Source organism: Oreochromis niloticus, linkage group LG3, assembly GCF_001858045.2.
Source record: "Oreochromis niloticus isolate F11D_XX linkage group LG3, O_niloticus_UMD_NMBU, whole genome shotgun sequence".
In the NCBI taxonomy this organism is placed as follows: domain Eukaryota; kingdom Metazoa; phylum Chordata; class Actinopteri; order Cichliformes; family Cichlidae; genus Oreochromis; species Oreochromis niloticus.
The window spans coordinates 9,824,575-9,851,630 of NC_031967.2; the positions used below are offsets into that span (position 1 = coordinate 9,824,575).

A 27,056-nucleotide genomic window follows, 5' to 3' on the forward strand; every position below is an offset into this window, starting at 1 on the left:
TAGACAGTGACTTAAAATGCACATCTATCACTGAAACAGTAACTAAGGGAAACTTCTTGCTCCCTTGAGTAGTGCGTTGACATTTTTGAATACAGTGCATCGGTTCATTGCTCTGGGAGAAGAAAACGGGAAACAATTATTCATTTGTGTAAAATAGGAGAATTTAAGATGAAGACTGTTGTATGTTTGCAATATGCATGCATACAGCATGAATCATCAAATTATGGTCATCAGAGGAACAAGATTCATGATCATGTTAACAAAGAAACCCCCTCAGGGCACTATGGATGCATCCATCTAAACGGACAATGACCTGATGAAACACAGAGAGCAGCGACATCGCCGCCATGATGCACTCAGCTCCAGTATCAACCTTTAGCTCGCACACACGAGTGAGAGCAGGCAAAGACTGATGGGAAATTAAACAAGGCCTTGTGCCATCAGATTAACAAGTTGTGCTTTTAATTAACAAGAAACCCACTTTACACTTAGTGGCTCACCTCACGTTTGTTAATAAATCTCATAAGTGTCCTTTTTTATTTTTTTAATCTTCTTTCTAACTTAGTAATCACCAAGTCTTGCATTGATCAACAAATGCATTGATCAGCAGATTTACTGCTATTTTCTCCAATAAGTCAATAATGTACTGTGTGACCCTTAAAAAGGAAATGCAGAAAGCAAATCCATTAGCTTTAATGTATTTACACGTCACACTAGCACAGCTGGGCCTGTCTATGCTGCTGCTGCTGCTTCCCATTCTGAGTGTGTAATACAGAGTTAAGAGCAACAACAGAGTGGATTGTTCCAGAGTCACATGACCCATCAGGAGACTAAAAGGGAAGATGCAGTGCTGTTACTGTTACTGTACAGAGCTATACTGTACATACTGTCCCTCTGCAGAGATGAGATGGAAGTGTTTCCAGACATCTCAGCATCACCGCGAGACACAAAGAAGATCAGTGTGCATTTGTTGCCTACATCAACAACAGATAAAAGGGTGTGCTCTGATTGTTGTCATTTCACCACATACAACAGATTTCTATTACAAATCATGCATCTATAAACTTCTGTGGGGAATTTTTGCAGATCCCGTGACATAACCTACGTATGCGGCTGACCTAGTTGGCGAGAGTTATTCTTGTGTCCATGCATTACGTGTTAGTTACTGTGTGGTCGTGTCCCAGTGTTTTATATAGGGTCCTAGCCAATAGAAAGAAAATAAAACGCTGGAAATTTTTTCCTTCTTTGTTTTTTCGTGGATAAATATTTTTGTTTTTTGACTATTCCAGTATTTTCCCTCCAAGGAATATCTTGGTCCTTATATTGGGAGGACGATTGTTATTCTGTCACAGATAGATTTAAAAACTGTGCCAAAAGTAAGGAGGATTTGGTGACACTGAACAGGCCCAATGTGTAGTTACATTTCTAGGCAGGTGTACGTTGTAGGTTACATCAGTTTCAGTGGGTTTTGCGGTTACAATATAGCTATGATGTAGATTTCCTACTAAAGTATAAATCCCCAGTTTGTCACTTCCAGCACAAATCTTAGCATCTTTAGCTCAGTTGTCCATACTTGTGCACCCATTTAATGTAACTGTAATCACTAACATGTTGAAAACCTCGTCCTTTACTCTTACTGGTCTCACTTACTGGTGAAGTACTCCTGGCTTTCCTCTCTGTCCACTCCACCATGTCTTCACCTCTTTTTTTGCACAACCTGTTGCTATGGATGCTTCACCCCCTTCACCACATTTAGTCCTTGAAACCCAACGCTTCTCTTTCTGACTTTCATTACTATTCTCTCCAGGCTCTCCTAAACCTGTTTCCTACTCACACTACCGATCATTAAAACAAACATTATAATCCACAGAGATTCTTGGCTGACTTCAACCTGTCTATCACCCTGGCAAACAGGAGAGGGCTTACAGCCAACCTCCCGTGTAATCCCCCCTCCACCTTGAACCCATCTGTCACTCCTACTGCACACCTCACCACTGTCTCACTGCCTTCGTCAATATCCTGCACCGCTCTTATCTGCTTCTCTGTCAGCTGAATTCTTTTCTGTGATACTACACCTCATCTCTCTGCACTTTGTCATGTGCTCTCTCTAAGCTCACAACAACAGACCAATTCCTTCTGGCCTTTTCTATCCTCCTGTAGAGTTCTGCCATTAGTGCTATTTTTTCCTGACATGAAATTATACTGAGCCTCACTGATCTTAACATCTCTTCTTCTAGTAATCTTTCCTTATAACCTTATGCCTTTAACGTATGAAGTGTAGAATAGACTTTCTAACCAGAGTTGTAACAGATCAGCCACTGTGTGATCACTGAAAAAAGCCATCCATCCATCCATCCATCCATCCATCCATCCATCCATCCATCCATCCATCCATCCATCCATCCATCCATCCATCCATCCATCCATCCATCCATCCATCCATCCATCCATCCATCCATCCATCCATCCATCCATCCATCCGCTTCTCCTTTTCAGGGTCGCGGAGGCGCTGCAGCCTATCCCAGCTGTCATAGGGCGAGAGGCGGGGTACACTTTGGACAGGTCACCAGTCTGTCGCAGGGCTAACACACAGAGACAGACAACCATTCACGCTCACATTCACACCTATGGGCAATTTAGATGAATCAATTAACCTATCCCCACAAACTGCATGTCTTTGGACGGTGGGAGGAAGCCGGAGGGAACCCACGCAAACACGGGGAGAACATGCAAACTCCACACAGAAAGACCCCGGCCTTATGGTGGAATTGAACTCAGGACCTTCTTGCTGTGCGGCAACAGTGCTAACCACCGTGCCACCGTGCTGCAAAAGGAAAACATTTGTGCTTTAAATTTTTGAAACCCAGTGGGCAGGAGGTCAGAAGATCAGCAATATATCTTGAAGCTGTATTATCACATCAAAAGTAAGCAATACAATTTTAAAGTCAGCTCCACAACAATCTGGGATCTATAGTGAAGTGACTTTAAAACCACTCAGATGTTTTCTCTCCTGCTGGACTTGCTTATGAGTTTCTACATCTGAGGTTTAGTGAGGCTTTGCTGCATAATGCACAAGAGCACTCCAGTGATGTAACAAAGATTAAATGAATGTATGAATTGCTATTTTTAAATTGTAGCAAGTACATTATTTTTTTACAACAGATTTTTTGAACCACTTTTTTTCTTCAGGGGAAATATGATTGGACAAAAAGTTAAAGGTCCAGACTGAGGTGTTTTTCAACAATAGGGGTAGGGAGGACCCCAATGGGAGAAATGTGATAGGGGAATAGCCCTTGTTAGCTTAGAAGTCAAAACTTTGATATAATGGTTATGTTAGAAGTAATGTGGTAATAAAACGCTTAAAACGAATAGAAATGAGAAAGATGACCTGATAAGAATAACGTCATGTAACTCACGTCATCAGCCCTGGAGATGTTTATGTTCAGTCAAAGATGAGTCATTCATGTTGAACTCACTCAGGAGTTTTCCTCCAGAGAGCATCACTCCTGTTCATGTGGTACATTAGGAACACTAACTTATTGATGAGGCCCCAGTCACAGGATCATCAGGAGCTCCCTGTGTTCAGCAGACAGCCTGTTTCCCCGCCATCTTTTCACAGCGCTGACACAATGCCCTTTGAAATGAGCTCACACGAAACTGCCAGTGGAAACAGACGTCATGAATCTGTTCCAGTACAGCCCAGAGGACAATAAGCAAGGTGTTAAAATAAAAACAATAACGGGAAAGAAAAGGCTGTAAAATCAGCTTTTATCATCCCATCTGCCTCTGCCTCTGGTAGCAGATCAGCTAAAGTTCTCCATCCATCATCCCATTAGATGGGGGGGAGGGTCCCCAGATTTTCAAGAACAAATTAGATTGCTGCTTGATATGTAATGGATAATTGCATTTAGCAGCGTTTTTAATGGTATCAGTTACATGCTGAAGAAGCAGTTGGAGAGCTGCAGAATTCACTGCTCCAGCCTTTTAAGTATTTTACCAACCAAAGTACACATTAAGTCCATTATGCACAAGAAGGAGAGAAAGTGACAAACAAAGGTTTAAACACTGGTTTAATCAGCCGCCATTAAACCTAATTTAAACATGGGAAAAGAACATTGTTTGTCCACTTAGAGTCAACCACACTATCTGTACATGAAGCACTGATCCTTACCTTTTAAGGGTGAACTTATGAGCCACGTGGCTCCGATTTGCATAAAAATGTTACCCTCCAAAGTACAGTCCTGCATTGGGACTGGGATCCCATAGTACTCAAATCTCACGGGAGCAGTCGGTTTCAAGCATGAGTGGGCGGCTAAAAATAGACAAAGTGTCCCACAAGCCGTTTTATTAAGTTGTGATTTTCAGCAAGTTTGAATGTATTTCTTTGAAATATGTTTCAGGGTTTTCTTCTGTTTTTAAGCTGCTCTTTTTCACAATAGTATGATATTTGCATGTTTGTTTGCACACATATTTGTACTTTGATTGATTGTTGGCCTCAGTGTGTTTGCATTTCAAAGCTGTGAGGCACAGGAGTACTCTTGCAAGGCCGAAACTACCTTGTAATATCCCAATATTCCTGAAACTCCAGAATTTTGTTTTAAGCTGATATTTTTGTTTTTGTGATGAACAAAACTTGATGAAAAAAAATGCATTTGCTTCATTTTTTGATTTAATATTTCATGGTAAAATATTTCCTATATTTTGCAGTATTGTGAAATTGAACTGTATACTATTCAGACATGCTCACTAGTTGTCTTTTGCCATATGAGGGCTGAAATATGGGACTTTTTTTTAACCATCCAATACTCATTTTTTCAATGTATGTGTCCCAAATTACAGATCACGATTCACTGATGAGAAAAATCAGTGAAAATTTCAGGCTTTTATCTTTAAAAGTGCTCGAGCTACTCAAGTTCACACCTGAAACTTGGTCGATGGATGAGTTTTCAAAAGAATATATGTTGAAAACTTGCTAAATTTCACAGAACTCAGTATATATGTTCAAACTTTGGACTATAAATTAAAGCAGAAAATATTCTAAAGATTTGCCGACTCGAGATGGAATGACTCTAGAGTCCTTTAATCCCAGCAGCTGTTTCTGAGCTAGGAGGTCTGGGATTTGTGCTCTTTGACCTCTGTATTGCCACCACTGTCATAACTCTTAAAGCCTTCAGGTTATGTAAAGCTCTAGAAAGAGTGCTGAAGGCAGCACTTGGTAGCACTTACAAAGACATTAGTAGTCCATGGTGACCTAACATAAACTGTGCTTTGAGATTGCTCATGCTTTTGTCCTCTGTTGAAAACATCTGAGTTTGTTTGTTTCGGACTAAACTAGAGAACTACTCTCTCCTCCTCAAAGAAAGCTGAATTTCCATTAGCCCTTTCTGAAAACATTCCCATCCAGGTAGTTACAACAAATAAGAAATCATGCACCACTTTAGCTTATCCAGAGACCATATACAGTCAGAGCTAACCACAGTTACAAAAGCAGCTCCACACATGGCCAAGAAGGATACCAAATGAACTTGCTTTCCCACTGAGATTAGTGCAAATGCTCAAAGAATTAAAGCTTACCATCTCTAAGCTCCAAGCACGCACACACACACACACACACACACACACACACACACACACACACACACACACATATACTAGAACAGCAATTCCAATAATGCTTGTCAAGTAACAATAGGATTGGATTGACTCCAAAATAGTACTCATGCAAATAAAAGAGCAGCTTGACTTGTCCTTAGTGGTACTTCTGAGAAAAAGCAGAAGATTGGTATATTAATGATTTCCCTCAAAACGCCCAGAGATATATTTATTTCTTCCTGATATATGATATATTTTATGACTTGAAAGAGTTACAGAGAGAATACCGTCATCCCGAGTTAACGTTAATGTAAGAACGCTATTCTTTTGCAAGTCAGTCCCAGTTTTTCCTCAGGGTAAATGCCTGTAGGTGCTTTATGTAAATTCCTTCCACAATTATGCTTCCATACCCATACGTTTACACACATGTGCTCTACATGTCAGGTAGCATTTTGCTGCTCTTACTGTAAATGGCATCCCACGCGACCCTGCTGTGCACTTGAGCGCACGTCTTTATATTCTCAGGAAAAATTCTGACGAAATCTTTCAGAATTATGATTACCTCCCTCTCATGTCTTTCGTGCCCTCGAGGAAGACAATCTAGTTTCAACATAACAAAATCAAATCTGTGAAGTCTCACTGTGAGATTATATCGCCTGAGTCTACAAGAAAATACCTGCAGTAGTTCAGTGGAAGTTTGTCTTGTGCAATCATGGCTGCATGATCGATATGCTGTTCCAATAATAAAAACAGGCAGATTTCACAGTTCCTGAGAACTTCACAGTTCATGATTTCTTATTTTTTCTTTAATGCAAAGCATAACACGCAGAAGCATGCTTTTCATTTGTACACTGAAATCTTTCAGTGTAATAACTGCGGTGTCTGAGAGTTTTTGGTGTCCAGCTGTAACCAAATATTAAAAATTATTCTTTAAAATATAGTGGTTTAAGAAATTCTCTCATTTACTTTTTACCAACACTTAGAAGAAAGGACTGGTGCCCCTCATGTCTCCTTGATTGAAGAAGAAGAAGACGACGAAGAAGAAGAAGACGACGAAGAAGACGAAGAAGAATGCAAAAATGGCTACCCTGGCTGAATCCAAAGGGAATATAATGCAATAAGTATATAATAGGTATATAAAGTGGATTATACAACCTTGTGATTATTCTGTGCACATTTTTCTTCTTCAATTTTCATCCTGATTCATTCTTTCACCCAAGAAGGTAGTGCCCTTTTTGATGATATCATTGGTTTGGGCAACCATTTTTCTCCTCCTGACATGACATGCAGCTGTTAGTCATCCAAATCACACCTGTCAGCAGATGTGAATTATTGCACGACAGACCACCATCTGCTCAAGATAAGGCATGCCTGAAACATCTTGCCCAGGAGGTGCCTAGGAAGCATGCCTAATCAAACGCCTAAAACACTTTAGTTGGTTCCTTTCGATGTGGAGGAGTCAACGGGTCTATTTCGAGTCCCACCTGGATGACTGAACATCTCATCCTATCTCTAAGGCTGAGCCCAGGAACCCTTCAGAGAAAGCTCAAGATTTCATTCTTTCGATCATTACCCAGAGTTCATGACCATCGATAAGGGTAGGGACGTAGATAGCAAAAGGAGGAAAAGGTTTAAACCTTTGCTTTTATACTCAGCTTTCTCTTCATCATAACGGACCAGTACAACATCTGCATCGCTGTAGATCAGGGGTGCCCAATCCCAGTCCTCGAGAGCTACTATCCTGCAGCTTTTAGATGCATTACCTACTCCAACACAGCTGAATCAAATGGTTTGATTACCTCTTCAGCATGCCATCAAGTTTGGCAAAGGCCTGATAACAAGCCATTCATTTGATTCAGGTGTGTCGGAACAAGGATTTATATCCTACATTTAATTTTTAGCTTATATACTTACTTCACTACGTAGATGAAGTGGTTCAGCTAGCTATAAATGAAGAAAGACTGTGGCTGAGCTTGCAGCTAGGGAGCCCCCTAGTGGATATTATATTGGCCAGTGGGTTGCGTGGGTTCCCTCCGGGTACTCCGGCTTCCTCCCACCGTCCAAACGACATGCAGCTTGTGGGGATAGGTTAATTGGATAATCCAAATTGTCACTAGGTGTGAATGTGTGAATGTGTGTTAGCCCTGCAACAGACTGGCGACCTGTCCAGGGTGTACCCCGCCTCCCACCCTATGACAGCTGGGATAGGCTCCAGCGCCCCCTGCGACCCTGAAAAGGATAAGCGGAAGCGAATGGATGGATAAAAAAGGCAGAATCCCTTGGATTCTCTGTCAGACCCACCTATTGCTCATCACATCTAAATTCACATCTGAAAACACTTCAGACTTCACTAACGCATGATACCACAGGGCTACATCCATCTCCTATTTACAGTCTACAAGTCTTTATGCTCTGCTGACTTTAGCTTTATATTTAGTTCATAGACATCATTCAAATATAAATATTCTCATCTGAGTCTAGGCAAACTGATACTTCCAGAAATATATGTATGCAGCCATATTTTGAAGAGTATAATATAAATGGGCTAAACATTGATAGGGGTGTGGAACCAAAACAGGTATCATTTAAGCTGTTTCCAAAAATAATGCGATTTGTCCTAGTGCCTTTTTTCGGATAATTAAAAACCTAAGTTATGAAAATAGCTTCTGTCAACAGCTTCCATCTGACCCCCTTCCGCCAAAACTGCTAGGATGTAGAGGATTTTCTAATTTCATGCTCTTGTTCCCATCTTAGGGAATTTAACTAAAACCTCTCAAGGAAGCAAACAACTTAGCTGAACCGACTTAACATTCATTTAACCTCAGTTGCTCAGTGAATATAACTAAGACGGAAGTGAAATTCAAAACTGGGCAAAAACGAGCGAAAAGAGCAACTAGTGTGCAGGAAAAGTGCTAAAAAACCACCGGGCAAACTTTCCCTGATCCCCAGGAGTAAATCAAAAAGACACAGCGGATTAGTATGTTGGTGCAAAGCTCCTATTGACCTAGAAGTGTGTGCGTTCATCACAACAAAATTGGGAAGCAAATTCATGTGTGTATTTTCTGTGTGTAAGACTGATTAAGCTCCAATCATATCAGTGCACCTAATCCCTTTACACAGACCCTCATAGTTCAGACTGACTGCTCAACATCCATCCCAGTCAAGCTCCTCACAGTGAAGTCCCTGCAACAGGATGCACAACATATACATTTACGATAAAAATAGAGCTTTCAGCAAGGGCAGGCAAGTGGGATGTTGACAGGAGGTATAAAGAGTAACTGGAAAAAAACCCTGGAAGATGGTGCAGGTGCGTGGGATATGAAAAGTTTAGCCAAAAAAGAAAAAGGCAAGATGGAGAACTGCCAGTGCCTTCAAGAAGCCACCGCCCAATCGGTGACATTAAGCCCTAATCAGCTGCTGACACGCAAACACACACATAGATATACACACAGAAAGACAGAGTGTGTTTTCACATCAGGACTGGCTACATATTCATCCCCAAATGGTTTTGCCAGGTGCAGTGGGTTGGCAGAAGTTAAGTTTATTTTATTTTTTTCCTTTTTTCCACCAAAAAACACACATACCTCTTATCTCCCTTAAACAGATGTGCATGTTCCAGTTTCTTCATGACAAACTCATATACCCTGGCAAAGTGACATGTTTCACTGTGAGCATTTGTGTGTGCCTGAGAGCGAGTGACGGGGAGCGAGAGAGAAACGGCGAGTATGACTGTGCACGATTGCAGCAGCTCTCATTTCATGACAGAGCTCTCACCAAAGCCTTTTATGCAGACCCCTTTACAAAGCCCCTTCATACACACATACACACACATTCATCAAAAACCTTGTATTCCATTTTCCAAGACTGCAGCTCCCTTCACATCTTGATTGCACCTTCACGGCTTGGACTGTCTGGCTCTCTCACATATAAACAGCCACAAAGTCCAAGAAAGCACTTGAATCAAGCAAACCAGCAATCAGGAACACATTTCCATGCCTTTTATTCTGTCCCTGCACTTTGCCTCTCATTGATCTTTTTCTGTATTCATCTACAAATGATGAATAGAAATAAACACAGAAGCGGGGCAGAACAAGATGCAAATGGGGTTTTTTGAATTAACATTTTGAAAAAAGGTTATGGGGATTTTTTTTTCTTTAATATAAACTTAGCTCAACAGGTAAGGAAATTTGTGTTTGGTCGTGTATTTCATTGCTGTAACAATGCTTCTTTGATATAAATCATATACCATTGGAAAGCCTGTTTATGTCCTCTTAAGTGGTACCACATTTGTAAGAAAAATACAGTTGTGGGTTGAGCAGCATAGTTGAATATGTAAGATGCCTGTGAAAAACTTGCCAAATCTTCTCTGTCAATGCCAAACAGGTTATTCTGATACTGACTCTTGTTGTGAGCTTCTGGTACCTGATTAACAGTACCTGCTACAGCGGTGTCTGCTCCAAGCATGCCATGTTTGACTGATCTGCATAGGGCATGTGCACAGGGAAACTTCAAGCAATTGTTCTGCAAAACCAAGTTGTAGCGTTATTTGGAGTGAGCCATAGTACATCTCCAAATTGAAGGCCAATTTCCATATAACAGAGGATATTAGAGGCAGACTGCAAAGTGGTTGTTCTGAGAAGATAACACCACAATGTATTTAAGGAGAAATAACAATCAATTGGGTAGATGAAACGTTGAAATGGCTGCTTACTAAGATTAAAGAAATTTAACACAACAACTGAAAATGCCAATGTTTCAGCAGCTTAATAAAAATCTGTTTGTCTTGAATTTAAAAAAACTCTCTTCAAGTAAGTTAGCCATCTATTACAGATGTTTAATTCAAATAATATTAAAATGTAGATGAAATTCTCTAAAAATGAATGACCAGTTTTATATGCCTGCAAAATTCCCCACATATGTCAGTTTTATTCAGCATTAATAAATTAGCAGAGTAAACTAGAAATAGTTTCAAAGTAAGTTTAGTTAATTCCCAGTGTAACATTATTGGTGCTGTGTCTCTATTATGTTATGTATGCCCTTTTGTATTGAAGCTGTTCTGGATTCAGGTTACAAAATTTATTTACAGGCCTACTGTTAGCTAGCTAACGTTAGCATGCTAACCGGGTAACTATCAGGTCTAGACGAGCTATTTTGTTGATAAGAAGCAGAGCCTGTGCATGTTGTATCGCAACAGTTTGTTGGTTTTCTCTGGGGGGCTTTTCTATATACTTTTATTAACCTGTCTACTTGACATAACAGGACGTCCAGCAGAAGCTATTTTCAGAGAAGTTGGGACTTAACCTCAGCAAGGTAATGTTAGCTAAACTTTGCAAGGTATAAGTTGCTAATCCTAGCTAAAATTAATATAACAGCTTTCTAATCTAAGAATAATCCACTTTACATGTGTTTAGTTTTTAAATACTAATAAATTAATGTTTCTTGCCACCTATTATTTGTGTCAAAATCATTTAATTAAAGACATGACCACAGGCAATATGGATTGCTTGGCTTATTAAAGCTGCACAAAAAGAGATGTGTGTGTGTGTGTGTCACTGTAGCGTGATGTTAAATTCACACCACTAAGTAATGCCTGAAATATTCTTTTAGGTCAGTGAATAACCAACCCAAAACCCATGTGGCAAAAAGATTCATTTTTTTAGCTACTGGGTTGAATCTGATTACATTTATTTGTCTTTGAACAGAGTCTAGTCTAGAGGTGATGCAAGATCAAGGTGTGAAGGTGAAAGATATTTGATCTGGGTGGTGGGAAGCACAGAATTTGGCTTAGAAGAGGAGAACTGAGTCAGAGGTAGATGAAAAGGGCACACAATCAAACAATGCACATATTTACACAATGTGCCCTTTATATTGAAGACAACAATAGAGCAGGGCCTGGGGATACAGGATTAAAAGACCTGGGATGATAAAGAGTGCTCGGAGCTCAGCCTTTGAGGGATTATTTCTGTCAATGGTTTTGCCCTGATAAGTCCACTCCAAGCTCTCTAGTAATGGCTCTAAATCTGTTGTATTTGCTTCTGTTTTTAGCCTTGAGTCGGGCCTATGACTTGCCTTTACTATTTCAGTATATATAGTGTGTTTTACATAGACATGATATACCCTGTGTCTCAGAGTAATTAAGATTTTCATCAGCAATTTCATTTTGTAACATATCAGTCAAATAGTGTGCTAATTTGCACATCCCAGTCGAAGCTTAATTGCTATAACAATCAGTCCCATACCAAATGATATTCTGTTTACAATGAATTGAAAAAATGATCAAATCTTCATATTTGACAAACAGCAATTAATTCAGCAATTTAATCAGTTATTTGCTTAAAATGGAATTCACGTCACAGTCCCTTATGTGTAAACTACACAACAAAATGCCATCAGCTGCACTCACCAAGCTGTGGAAATTAAACAACCAGCCGAATAGCTGTGTGTCAGTAAAAGGAGACAACGATGCTGCAGATATATATTCCATAATGACGGCTTTCCGATGGAGTAGCTGTTTATAGAAGGATTCGGGGGTTCCCCTCTTTAACCCTTTGGGGACATCCTGTGTGATGGATGACTGATTGCTTCCTTTTGACAGCCACACAGATGGCCCTTCTTACAGCTTGTGAGTGAAAGTGGGCAAAATATATATGTTCAGACTGTTCAGTCATATACCCCTCTGAAATCTACAGGAAATAGTGCAAGGATATGTTTTGGGGTTTTCCCCGAATGCGGATGCAAAAGAAAAAATGAGGTACTAATATTTTTCAAATGTGTTTTAGTCTGTTTTTTAAGTGGGTTTTATTTTCTCAAGCATGGAATTGTGCTTACGTGCATAGTCACCCTCACAAAGACCCATTTCTCAGATGTCAATTACTACTTTGCTTTTCTACATTTTATATTATAATGCGGGTTTTTTGCATTTTGGATTGCTGGTTATACAAAACAGACAATTTAAAGGCTCTAAAATATTAAACATGTTGCCGGTATCATATCTTTAAAACAGCAGTGATAAAGTTGAACAGTATTTGGAGCACTCGACACAATAGTGTTGCTTACTTTAGTCTTCTTTATACGCTCCATTTTGTCCATTTTGGTTTTACATATTTTCATTTATGATTTATTCTTGCATAGTAACATCATTCTGATTAAGTGAACATTTGAGAGCAGCAGAGCTGGCTGTGTTATCATTTCAGATTATATTCTTATGTTTTCAGTGTTCAACTACTTCTTTTCCCACCATCCTCCTCAGATCTAAGGGAAAGCCCTGAGTTATGTAAGAATGAACTGATTTATAACCTAGTTTCTCGCTACATATTTTCATATGCAGCATAACTCGTTTATTCTGTTTATTTTCTTCTGTTCTAGTTTCCCTACTGATGATTAGGACTGCAGATAATGTACTTATTTAATGAATCTTGTTAACGCCTAAGGGTGATTGTCATTACAGGGGAAGAGTCCTTACATTTTTCTTTTGTTGTCTTTGTGTACTTTATGTGTTCCTCCAGCATTGTGTTTGTGGTTTGCAGGAGATCATGGACAGCAGAAAGAGGGCAGCAGCTTCTTCCAACTCTCCAAGTTTGGTTTTCTGGTCCTCGTCGTTCCCACGGCAACCGGCCAGGGTCCTAATTGTGGAGGCGCTGCCGCCTCGATGGTCAGAGACCCGCACGGTTCTTTGCGATGCCCTGGACAACTTCTTGTCTCTGGCCTCTAGTCTGGATGGGCCCTGTAGGATACCTCTACTGAGCCTGTATGCCGTCAGCAGGCAGCGGGAATGTCTACTGCCATTTGTGGTAAGATGGATAAAAGTGTAATATTCCTGAAAGCAGTGCAAAACACATTATTTCTCTCCTATAATTGCTTTTTTTCATACATAAATATCAGCCCTTTTCCTGCTTTGCATTCTGTCATCCACATTATCTCCCATTTTTATCCATTTTTCTTTCCCTGTCACCTTTTTTTCTTTTAGCAAGTTCGTGGTAACTTCGCCAGGCTGCATTCCTGTGTTGAAGAGCTGAGGTCTATTCCAAGTGAAGGTTGTATCAGAGGAGCAGCCGCAGGAGCTGATCTGCTGCGACAGGCAGTGCTGGACAGTCTGCAGCAGTTTAAACAGTACATCAGACACACCAGCGCTGGCAGTCAGGCCGGCAGCAACATCTCTGTGGAGGTGAGAAGCGACACACTATCATTTCACAGCAAGAACTGAATTTCTATGTAAAATTGCACATTTGTACAAGTCACAGGGATTGGTTAGAGAGCTCCTGTCAGAGTCCACTCTTACCATTGACTTAGGAATCAGCCCCACAGTACAAAGCAGAGAGCAACTATCCTGATCAGCTTCCAAAGAAACACACATGTGTGAAAGCTCTGTCTTTATAGTGAAAGAAGACACAAACACCATACACCCTTCTGTACAACTGCATCTTCTGTAACTTTTAGTGAATAATTTACATTTACAGTTGGAAAACAGCTTTTAGAAAGGGTGTCACACGCAGCCTGTTTAACTTTGCTGATGGTTAGTGGAGTAACAAACACTGATTGAGTTTCCCATTCCAGCTAGACCTGCACCAAACATATAAAGCCTCTAACTATCTGCACAAAGAGGTTAACAGGCTCTTTCAGTTACTGTTTTCTAAGAAATTGCTTAGTAGGTTTGTAAGTGCTGATCGATTATACTGAACACACATTGCTTGAGAGCCAGTTAGATCTGTGGTATAAGAGCACCCTGGTAACTGTTACAGTAAATACAAAGCATTAAATTAATTAAACCAGAATCTTGTTTCTTGTCCTCAAATTCCACTTTGTAGCACAGACCTCTGAACTGAGTCTAAGTAGTTCTAAATGGCAATAGAAGTGGAGATGCTGGGGATTGAACCCAGGACCTCATACATGCAAAGCATGCGCTCTACCACTGAGCTACATCCCCTATGAGGCATAGGGAGCGTGTTGATGATAAAAGCTTTATGAGATATATCAGTGCTTTCTAAGTAGGAGAACACATTGAGAAATTTCCATCAAATTCGAAGCATCACCAGCGGCAGGTAAATTTCTTCTTTCTCATTCCATCCCCTGAACTGTCAATTAGAGCTGTGAGGAGAATAATAGGCACAGTTTTCTCATGTTTTTTCATTTACATATTTTTCTTTCTCCTGTCAGCAAACTGAGTGAACATTAAAATTGTGATTTCATGTCGCCTGTTAACTGGGCAACATATAAACCATTTTGTGGTGATATTTGAATTGTGCTTATTCTGAATGTTAATGATTACAAAAAAGTGTAAAAGAATAATAAGAGAACAGGAAAAGCTGACCAGGTTAAAAATACACAGTCTGTACTCTACAATGCATTATTATTATGTAACAAAGCATCTTTGAGTGTACTTGCATAGTACCAACACCCAAAGAGAATCACACAATCACTACATTGTCATTTCTGGACACTTCATGCAGTTGTTGTCACTGGATTTTTTTTTTTAAACTTTATCTTCATTTTCATTATCAAGGATCATCTTTTCAGCTGCAGACCAGCTCATGCTGAATAGATCCCCTTTGGATATTCAAGATAGAGAAGAGGTTCCACTCATACCTATTAAATGAGCTGTCCTCAGGTCCAATTCAGTGTATTAAGCAGCTGCAAAAAAACAGACTGAACAAGGCAATCTCATTAGCATGTCTCTGTTAACAGCCCTCTGTTAATGGCTCTCCATGTTTTATATGAAACAGCGCACTTTAAATAAGCCTGTCCACGTATGAAATGGAGCAAAAGAGCTACTATTTATCTGCTAGTGAACCATCTCTGTAGAAAGAGGACATCGCAAAAAGCTTTAGTAGTTTCAGTGTTTCCTCATTTGAAGGGGAAATTGGATCAGGTATCGCTACTTAACGCCAGTGTACGAAATAGTGAAGCCAGTTTCCTTAGTGAGCTTCGTGCAGTCAGTTTCAAAAAGTAACTCCTCTTATATCCTGTTGTTTCAACTCATTATTGCACAGTTAAGTGTATCATTACAAGTTTCACTAAAAGCTCATATCTGCTGCTGAAGCAGCACAGTTCATAGATCAGTTCAATTCTATTAATGCTGCGTAATGTTTTTTGCTAATGGTATGCAAAAAATTGCAAGCTCATAAGGCAACACAGAAAACATTTTTGGTGTCACCAAGTGATAGTTTATGGCATGTATTCACTCTCACTTTAACAAATTAGATGCTTTCAGCTCACTGAAAACATCTAATTTTTTAAATGTGCGGGTCAGGCCGGCAGTCAGCCAGTAAGAACTGTGGTAGCTGCTGAACATTGTGTCCTCTGGACACCAGGCTGTAGGTTGTTGACGAGATTTTGTAAATTCCAGCCAGCTTTTTATGAGGCTCTGGACAGATGATTGCACTAAGACCCACTGCTTCCGAGGGTAGGAGATATGAATAATGCTCTTAGGAGACAGCAAAGGAAAAAACAGAAGCATGGCTTTTGCATGTGTGTCTGTGTGTGCCTTGCTAGCTCACCAATACAATGCATGTTTTCATTCAGATACATGACGCTTAATGCATGCATGTATTCTCCTTGAGCAGCAGTTTCCATCCACTTTTCTCTAAACAGCCGGAAGCCGAGAGCAGCCCTCATCAATAACCGTAATACAATCATCATTTCCTGCTACTGTTAATGTGATTCAGTAGAATGCTAAATGTCAGCCGAGCATTATTTTATCTTTTTTCCCCCATTAGGCATGTAAATGACACAGAAAACTAATTTCATCTCTTCCCATGATCACATTTTTCTGCTTATTTTAAGTTGCTGTCTTTAGTCCAAATGTTCAGCAGAAATCTTCATTATTAAAAAGATAACGGATGAGTAAAAACATTTTAAAATGTATTACCAGTAGTTTTGTTCATTTACAGATAATGAGAGCTCAGTTACCGAAAAAAAATAAATTAAAGGGATAGCTCGTTCCCAAATCGAGTTGACATATTTTCCCTCTTGGGCTGTGATGCTGTTTATCTGTTTAGATTGTTTTGTTGTGTTTTCCAGTTTTATCTGCTGTAGAATAACGTCTTCCCTTGAATATAACAGGACCTGAAGGCACCTGCTTTGTGGTGCTCAAATACATTTGAAAATCTCAGCAGTAACGTCTCTCTCCAGAAATCTCGAGTAACCCAGTTACTTACAAAGACCCTCAAACCTTGTTAAGAGCCGTTCCATACAGAACCCAACATTACAGGTCATTCAAAGGGGAAGCCATTAATCTTCACATCATCTTCAAATGAAAAGCCATTAATAAACTCAGACAAGTGACTAGCTCAGGATTTCTGCAAAGAGACAGTTTTTCAAATATGTTTTGTCAAGGTACAGTATTGTGCAAAAATGTTGAGCTGCCCTGATTTCTTTATGTTTTTGTAAAACAAATGCGAGGTAGTTTACTGAAACATGCAAATAGAAATACAGAAATACAACTCTAACAAACTTGAAAGTCAGTATGTGATGTGACCATCTTTATTCTATAACACAGTGTGAACTCTCTTAGACAAGTGTTATTGCGGTTTCTTGAAGTAGTCTTCAGGAATACTTTTCCAAGGTTCTTGAAGGACATTCAAAAGTCTTCTTTTAATGTTGGCTGCCTTTTGTTCTATTCTTTCCCACACTGCCTCAATAATGTTGAGGTTCAGGCTCTGTGTATGCTAATCCATGACTGATAGTAGTCCATAGTAGTAGTTTTATGTTTTTCCATCAAGGTATGTTTTTACCTGTAATGTAGGCACTATTGTATCTTTATCCTTCTTCTGAAATATTGACGACAGTTTGAACCAAACATGTGGATTTATCACCTGTTGCTTCTGATTTTCAAACCAGTTTTTGTGTAATTTAGCATATCTAAGTCTTTTCTAGCTGTTTCCCTTCCTTAAATTAGGATTGGCTTCTTGACAGCCACTCTTCCACTGAAATTAGTTTGTATTATGCTTCAGTGAATAGTAGATCGAATAACACAAGGACCAGATGTATCTCTTAGGTCGTTTATCAGGTTCAGCCCTTAAATTAGTTGCCTTTATATGCTTGAATGATTCATAGGTCAGTGTTAAGAGGCTTAACAAACCAAAAAACCTCAAGACACAGTACTGTAAATGCCACAACTGGGCATATTTACCATAAAATAATCTAAACTGAGAAAGAGAACTAAAGACAGGAAAGAAGTCATACACCTTCAGAGAGTCTGCATGTACTACTTTCCTTATGGGCTGACATTATTTTATCTCTAGCGGTTGTGACATCACATGTTCATTTTAGTAACTGTAATTTACTGCATGTCATGTCCCCAAACTCCCAACAGACACAGCACTGTCAGACATAAAGAATGCTTTGTTGTGGTGTTGCTGTGTCCTGTGACTCTGAGGATATAATCCTTCATAAAACCAGCTGGAACAATTCAAATAGAGAAAGGTTTTGGAAAAGAGTTGTGGCAAAGAACATCAATGTGGCTTTCTAATGAAAAGTGATAGTGTTTGTGTAGTGTGGTTGTGGAAGAGCAGCGAATGGGTTACATCATCGCAAGACATCACAGATTAATTGCAGCACACTTGAGTTGAAGTAGTTTGAATGGCATGGATGTCATTCTCATCAGTCGGTGCATAAAACAAGTAGTGGCCAGAATATTGTGCAGTGTGGTTTAAAGAAGCATTAAGAGGGCACTTCTCAGTTCTTTTTGAGCCTGATGACTTTTTTGCACTGTGTCACATTGAGGTCAGCTTGCTCCTTGACATTGGAAACCTAATGAAATGTCTGTGCTCCTGGGAGCTTTCTTATTTGTCTTAATATTCGTGCTGCTTCCCCAGGTTACTCTGGTGACCAGCCAGCCAGGCCGTAGCATTGTTCATCAGCTGGAGATGGGGCTCAAAGATGCTGACCTGGTTTCACTGAAGCGACTCCTGGTAGTGCAGATCTACAGCACAGCAGACTGGGGCCAAGACGCTCTCTCACCTGAGCCTGCCGCACCCTCAGAGACTGAAGGTAGGAAATACAAATACACACACACACAAGATTGGAACACACACACAGACCCACACAAATTGAGACTCATTAAAGAGGAGACAGACTGTCAGCTGTTACTGCAGGCTAACCAGGAGTGCATGTAACTCAGTTTAAAACAACAAGCAAAGAGCATTAACAAACACTCAGTCCTCATGAAGTCTGTTATCTATTTCCAAAGCAGACTTGACTCCTCCACACTTTCCACATATCTCCCCCCCCCCGTGCTTTCTTAATCATGTTCTGCGGAGCTGTGTAGCACTGACCCATTTATAGCACCCTATTTTTACTTCTTTTTTTTTTACTGTTTTCAGCATATCTGCGCGCCACACTCATCACATATGTCACGGTTTGTATAACTTGGCTACAATCCAAACATTTGCCAGTCCTCTCTTAGAGAGCCTGATTTTATAATCACATGTCATGTTTTTTAATTACACGAAGGTTCAAGTGATGTGGTTTGGTTTGAGTAAGTAGAGGGTGCAATGAGGGCTGGGTAGGAATGAAGGGGTGAAAAGGGAGAAGAACAGAAAGTGAGAAAGAAACATCCAAGAGGGAGCAAATAATGAGGACCAGTTTAAAAGAGAGGAGTGAGGCGTTTCATATAAAACTATTTGCGCATCGTCTGTTTATTCCTTGATCATAAATAGTTATTTGTATCTGTGGAGGAAATGACTTAGCAGACTTTAAGATTGGGTTGTTTTTTTCTCAGAAGTGTGTGTGTGTGTGAGAGAGAGAGATGCTGGAAACATTATACTAATGATGTTTCAAAGGAGACAAACTGTATTATGCAAAATCCACTCTCATTGTTCTTGAACATAATTAAGTGTCCCCACTGTGTCTAGAGACCCAGAAGTCATGAGAAAGTTTCTTTGCTTTCTCCATAGATCAGAATATGTGTCTCTGAATGAGCCATTCAGATTTGGAGCGGCTTTTAACGTTAAAAGGGGATAACCACAGCTCCTGGCTGCCAAAGAGAGCTCTTAAATCATAAATAAGCAGATGCAGTCCGCCATTGTTATTTTCTTGCTGGAGTACTGTTCTGTTAACTTTGTTGAACATACAGCCTGCAGGTCTGAACTGGCCCATCAAAGAGTAGAGTCTGGCCTTCTGGGTGGATTTGCAGAGTGTAAAAATTGGAGAAGGAAGGTGTAATTTTGGACTTTCAACTGTATTTTGCACCAGAAAGCATGTTGCAAGATGTTAAGAATGGATAGCATAGAAAACATCATGTTGCCAATCATCTGTCTGAATCATAATCAGTTTTATAACCTTAAATTACCTGTAATACCACAAGATAAAAAAAATATAGTATACAAATACATCAGGAAGAGGGCTCCAACAGACCGCATGCTCAGTGAATACCTCAGGCAGCAGAAACCCAAGAAAGAGGAGGAACCATCATGGAAGGACAGGCCCGTGCACGGTATGTACCACCGACAGATAGAGGAAGTGGCTGACATCCAGAAATCCTACCAGTGGCTGGCTACCAAAGCTGGACTGAAAGACAGCACAGAGGCACTAATCATGGCTTCACAGGAACAAGCTCTGAGCACAAGATCCATAGAAGCTGGGTCTACCACACCTGGCAAGACCCCAGGTGCAGGCTTTGTAAAGATGCCCCTGAGACAATCCAGCACATAACAGAAGGATGCAAGATGCTAGCACCCAGGGCATACATGGAACGCCACAACCAAGTGTCCAGCATAGTATACAGAAACATTTGTGCCGAGTATGGCCTGGAAGTCCCGAGGTCAAAATGGGAGACGCCCCCTAGGGTGGTTGAGAATAATTGAACTAAGATCCCGTGGGACTTCAAGATACAGACGGACAAAATGGTGGTGGCTAACCAACCGGACATAGTGGTGTTAGACAAGCAGAAGAAGACGGCCATAGTGATAAATGTAGCCATACTGAATGACAGCAACATCAGGAAGAAGGAACACAAGAAGCTCTTGAAGTACCAAGGGCTCAAGAAGATGTGGAGGATGAAGGTGGTCCCAGTGGGAAGCAGAGCACTAGGACTCCCAAGCTAGTGGCTCCAGCAGATCCCAGGAACAACATCCAAGAGATCTCTGTCCAGTAGAGCGCAGTCCGAGGAACAGCTGAGATACTGCGCAGGACCCTCAAGCTCCCAGGCCTCTGGTAGAGGACCCGAGCTTGGAGGATAGACCGCCCTCAGGGGCGAGTGGGGAATATATTACAACATAATAACATATAGTATGCAGTCTTTTTATTTGTGATGAGAGTAGACTGAATTAATGTAGAAAAACTGAGACATTATTTTGAAGTTACAGGGTTTTTTTAAGGTTCATTCCATGAAAAATCAACCAGTGCTTCCCATCTGACCCTTCCAGAAATTGTTTTTTTGTACCACAACTTTATTACTTTTAATAAAGCCACTGAAAATTTAACCTTCATATTTTTAACTTCCATATTTTTAACATGAGTTCCTCATGATATATGTAGGGCTGAGACAAAATTCTGTACTTCCTATTTTATTCTTACTTTCAATTTCGTACATTAAACTGGTACTTGATATTCAAAACTAGGATATATCCCATGATACTGGTGGAAGTTGGATACAGAAAATCTTGTTTACCAAAAACAAGATTTTGACTTTAGATTATGACACTTCAAATACATGTTATACTGGCATGCAAAATGTAACTTATTGTAAACATGTACAGTATAATTTGAGCCCTTTAACTCATCCGACACAGTTATATCAGTTATGCAATACTGCCTGCAAAATTGCTCTTATACCTGATCCCTTGCTACAGCTTTTATATAATATCTAAGGAAAAACGTTGTTGCTTTGTTCCATTAGTCCTCGTGAGGCCTTTGCTCCCCATGGAGTCAATGTAGCGTGAAGCGGCCTTTAAAAAACAGAGGTACTTAGTCCTTGCACAGGCAGTCAGGTGAAAGAGAGGATAGTGTGTTACATGTGCGCTTTTTAAAACTAAAAGTATTTAGAATAAAATCTAGAGGAACCACAAGGTAAGTGTCCCTGAATCAGTGCCTCAAGTAAACACTTTTTTGTGTTTTTGTGTTATTGTATTTGTTGATCAATATGCGGGGGTACTCATTCCGATCTCTCCCCAGTATCTAATCAAACAGCAATGCCATTCAACATAGAAATGTTTGGAAAGAGCCTTGGAGATGTGGTTTTGTAGTTACTGCAGTTTGATGATTGACTTTGATGAGGATGCCACTGGGAATACATCACTGTGTTCCTCTGCAGTGTTGTTGAAGTGTTTATAGCACAGAGTGTTTGAAACATGACAGTCACTCTAACTTGATGATACTACGGCTTCCATCATCGGAGATATATCAGTACCAGTGGTCCTCCTAGACCTTTGATGTCCCACAAAAAGCTGTTAGCATTTATTCTTTCCATAGTAGAGTGGGCAGGATTGCTGAAACCCTAATGTCTACACACACAGTTATTGGTTCCACTAGTTCGTAGTGGTTCCACTCTTCTGTGCTTGTCGATTGTTGTGCAATCACGCTTAAAGAGCAATGTTTGATTTATTTTATTTGTTTTAATTAAAGAACTTAAAAGGGGCTTGTAATTCCCAGCTCGTTCAACAGTTCCATATCTTTATTCTTAGACTCGACTAGAGTAGCTTTCCATGATTCATTTAGAAATAATCTTTATATATCTTATACTGTGCCTTGGTGCATCCTCTTACTTCATCCTCTGTCTTAAATAAGTTGTTTTCACACCCTTCAGCTGCCTTTTAGACCAGAATTCTTTTTATTGGCTGCTCGTCATAAACAAGAAGATTAGAACAGCAGGTGGGGCTTACGTACCTGACGCGACCATATTAGGGATATGTGCTGTAAATGACATCATATCGATCCAGTAGGAGAAAACCAGAGATTTTTTAGCCTGACCTCATTATTTGAGACTCCGGCCAAATTTAATGTGAGCATCTATTGTAACAGAACATATATACAATAATTTCTCTAAATAAAGCAAGAGAGAGATTATAATACATCACACGCTCTATTTGTATGATAAACCTTGTCATGAATGTGTTACATTTTGGTCTCTTACTAACAGGAAAACCTCAAATGTTTTGGATAAGAATCAGCCAGCACAGAAAAGGGAATGGGGTCAGTGCTTCATCCAAGAGCTACACTGACCTCAGAGTTCATCTGGCTGAAAAACCGAAGCAGGCTTTAATCAAGATATAAGAAGTCTGAGTGTCTAGCCAGAATGAATTCCACTCACATTCACTGGATGCTCTAAGAGGTCCTAAATTGTGTTTAGTCACTCTGTTGAACACCCTAGTGGAAGTGTGACTGGTTGATTGCTGCTCTGACACCTTTGTTGGGGTCTAACCCGGAGTAGTAAATGCAGAGCTGCTCAGAAGTGACACACAGAGAGATACTGCTGCTGTACCTTTTCAGTTATCAGTCGATTTCTTTTGTCATTTCTCCACTTTCAGTTACAAAAAGCAGTGTGCGGCTAGACACCGGCCCCGCTTCACATATGGAAGCGGTGTTGATACTCTTGAATCTGGGCGCATCATTCAACACCAGACAATTTGTTTTAGCTCTGTTTGTGTGTGTGTGTATGTGTCAGTTATTTATTCCACAGAGTGAAGCATAGTGCAGGAAGTGGGTGGGATATCCATTTTTCTTTTGTACAAAGTAAAACAAAAACCATAACTATTTTTTTTCCCTCACTCTGTCTCTGTTTCGCTTGTCATTCTCACTTGTTGTCTTATATCATGTCTGAGAGGGCATGCGGCAGATTTATACTGTCATTTTCTGTGTGTGTGGATTTGTGTGTGTGCCTGAGAAGCAGTATTTGTTATTATTATATCTGGCCTTACAGCTGTAAAATCAGCCCTTAATGGAGTTGTTAAGATTTCTCACCTTGACACTCAATTTCAAACACAATTATTAAGTGTTCCAGATTTTGTTTGAATCTCACTTACGAGCACTTTTTAACTGTTACAATTAGGTTTTACAGTCAAGGTTATGAGCGGGCTGAGTTAATGGTCCTCAGAAAAATGAAAGTATAGATATGTGAGTGGCTGTAAGCCAACGCCTTGATAAGCATCCGGTTTTTGTTGAAACTCCACCAGTGTGTCCTTAAATCTTAGGTCTGTTCTGTAATTTTACAGCTGAGCACCAGGGAGACGATACAGAAATGGGTCACGGAGTGAGACAGAGGCAGGGATGATTATGGCACCAGTGGTTTTGGTTTCCTCTTCACAGCTAAACAGCAACATTGTTGACTGAAACAGAGTCAACAAGCTGTCCCACTCTGAATGCAGCTGCTCCTAAGGGATAGTCAGAGATAGTCAGGCGTGAAAACTAATTATTTCTGTGCTGATTGATGAGCAAAAAATTATATGGCATTGTTTAGCTGTATTCAAATGCATCTCATCCTTCATCATTCGTCTCTGGAAAATAGTGCACCAATCTGATGCACTATTTTGTGATGTCAGATGTCAGTTTATTATAAATGTTATGCATAACATTAAAATCTAGTGAAGTGTGTGTTTTAGATTGAAACATGAAAAGGTGTTTATCATTGGTAGCATCAATCTGATTTTTATCAAATATGATTGTAATTGTAAACTTGACATTTAAGTTGACATTTTCTGCAAACCATATTTCCAGCTGCATTTTCAAAGTAGTACATACACAGGATAATGAAACCAAAGTCAGATGGTTGTTTCCTTTGTGAAAGGCTGCTTTTTTACTCATTTCATTCACTAATAAACAGTCTAAAAGAGCCTTTTTGTTATAAGTAATTTTAATACTGACGTCAGAGTTTGATGAAAGTATCCTAATTTATGTCACTCATCAATTTAACCTCCATTCAGCAAATTAAGACTACAACTGTGTTCAGTGAAGCTGTACTTGAGCGAAATGGTGCATTGAGAATATAGTGTAGCTTGACAGTAGTGTCCATTCAGTCCAATTTCCACAGGTATAAATCGAGTACCTGGCCTTTACAAGCATTTGTGAAAGAACGGGTTGTTGCTCACTGAATTTGAGCTGCGATGCTGTCAGCCACAAAGGTCTGAAGTACATTTCAGGATCCTTAATCACCAGAAATGATTAACCTAGATGACTAATATGTATTTACACATAAATGTGTTAATAATGTCTGTTTAAAGCTTTCCTGTGGTTATTTTAATTTTGGCTTGAAATAAAATATCCCCCTTTACTGTTACTGCAGCTTACTGCAACTTCTGTGTCCATTTCACGTTTTAGAAAGGCAAAGCGTGAAATGGACACGGTGGGCTGGTGTGTCTATTACATGTTTTGCTGCCATATTGGATTGAAACCACACTGCTGTTTGTGTCTTATCTCTGTTGTCTAGTTACTAGTGCATTAGCGCTACTCTGCTAGCCTGCGACACTGTCTCATTTATATGCATTTCGCTTTTTTCCTCTACTGTCTGTCTTTGAAATGTGAAAGATTGTCATTTTTTTTCCATTGAAGGTTCTATCTATAAAAGACCTGGACACATACCTAGCTACATACTCTTCCTGCAATTGATTCTTATAGTTGTATTTTTGATCAAACGACAACCGTCACTAAGCTGCACGCTAGGCGTGGGCGGTTTGATCCAAATGTCAATAATATCGATGCCAACATTGGTATTGGTGTCGAATCAGTACTAACGTGACCAGCTTGATGATTTAGTTTGTTTCTCTATTTTCAATACGTCATTCGCGTTTCATGAAAAAGTAGCTCTGTCTGTGCAAACACAGCTCCTCTCATGCTGGCACTTTATGCTCCGCCCCCTCCTTCCGGCTCCGATGTGTTTTGCTGATGTGCGGTCACTCAGCTGCACTGACAAAACACATGTGGGCTGCAGAGTGAGAAAGAAGAGCATTGTGTGGAAAGATTTTACAGCTGTTAATGAAAACAGTGCAAACAGCAATATATGTATGAAAGAAATTTCCTACTTTGTCAACACTACTGATTTATTAAATAAATTTTTATTTTCCCCAAAACAAGCCACAAAAGAAACAAAGGAAGAGGGAAATCCTTTAGACACACCTAGACCCCTGCACAGAGGTCAGAGGTCACTGACAGAGTCCTGTCAGAGATACACAGAATATCCAGGTAGCTCATTTAGTGGCAAAAGTAATGTTTCAATCATGACTCTTCAACATTAGTTAAGGTTAGTTACCACAGTGTTATTGGTCATCATAAGCTGTTACTTTACCAGACTGACTACCTATTAAAAAAACTGCATTCAGACATTAAAATAATATATTCAACCCATATGAAACATACTACATGAATGATTTTAATGAAATTGAATAAAAAAGAAAAATACTTGAAACTTGAAGTATAAATATGTCTGAATATAATACCCTTTTATGGTGACTGTCAAGTTATTTTTATTTATGTAGCACATTAGAAGTTGATCTAAAGTGCTTTTCATACAAACACATTAATACAGCAAAACACACTCACAGTAGAAAACAAAATTCACAGACATCTAGTTGTCATTAAATATATCCACATGAAGTATATTGATGATGCAGACTTCATAAATCATGGCCCACTGCTCTCCCCTGCATACACTGCTTTTATAACTTACAAGTATGAGTATCTGTGATAACCAAACTGTATTTTTTGCAGTATCATACACCACTGCTACTACACACAGAGAGAAGCAGAATGGTGGCATCTTGTAGAATATGGGTTCTAACTGACCATTCAGAGGTTTCAGTAGAGGGAAGTCTGATGATGAGGCTGAAGTCTGCCAAAATAATATAGTATGTGACATGTTTAAAAAAGCATGTTTGCTAGTACAGTATTCTGCAGGACTCCCTCTACCAGGACTCAAGCATGGATTTTGGTTGGGTGACCAGTTGCCAGTTGATCTAAATGCCTCTTTGGCAGCAGAGCAGATATCCTCCAGTTCAGACAACTGTTTGGCTGAGCTGAAATTGTCATTTTCACATTATGAATTATTAGAGGCACTGACAGACAGATGTATGAATAGCTTTGCAGAGGAGAAAATGTATGTAAATCCATTTCAGTTTCAAGTGTAAGGCCTTCACACACCTACCACAACAAATTCCTATGAATATTTCACACACACCTTTCTTAATGTAGTAGTTCAAACTGACCATGTATTTTTACTGGACAAATTTGCAGCATTTATTTTTGTGAACAAAGCCAGAGTTTTAAAGATTTTTCCGATCTGAATCCAATCAGATCACTGCATTTAGTAACACGGGTGCTCGTAACTCAAATCACATACAGGCACTGAATACACGATGAGATGCAAATAGTAAAAAAAAACATACTATTTTATCTGAAAGTAGCAACCAATCACAGAGCGAGAAGATTCAAATCAACCAATTAGATGTTAAGATCAAATGAATTGGCAGCTAAAGTTACCATATTGATTGCATTCTGTGTAACTGACAGTAAAATCTTGGTAAATTGCTCCAGCACTACCC

General features: G+C 39.7%; 1 protein-coding gene and 1 non-coding gene across 2 annotated transcripts in view; one reads left to right on the top strand and one right to left on the bottom strand.

Moving 5' to 3' along the window:
• The first annotated feature begins 10,575 nt into the window (after positions 1 to 10,575).
• m1ap (meiosis 1 associated protein) overlaps positions 10,576 to 27,056 on the top strand; it is a 55,760-nt gene continuing 39,279 nt past the window's right edge. Inside the window, exons 1-5 of the mRNA XM_025906079.1 lie at positions 10,576 to 10,658; positions 10,852 to 10,902; positions 13,119 to 13,382; positions 13,559 to 13,756; positions 18,405 to 18,579. Of these exons, the coding sequence (XP_025761864.1) occupies positions 13,125 to 13,382; positions 13,559 to 13,756; positions 18,405 to 18,579 (631 nt within the window). The 5' untranslated portion in view covers positions 10,576 to 10,658; positions 10,852 to 10,902; positions 13,119 to 13,124. The remainder of the gene's footprint in view (positions 10,659 to 10,851; positions 10,903 to 13,118; positions 13,383 to 13,558; positions 13,757 to 18,404; positions 18,580 to 27,056) is intronic.
• On the bottom strand, positions 14,444 to 14,515 carry trnaa-ugc (transfer RNA alanine (anticodon UGC)). Its single transcript has one exon. It is a non-coding gene; the product is annotated as a tRNA-Ala (tRNA).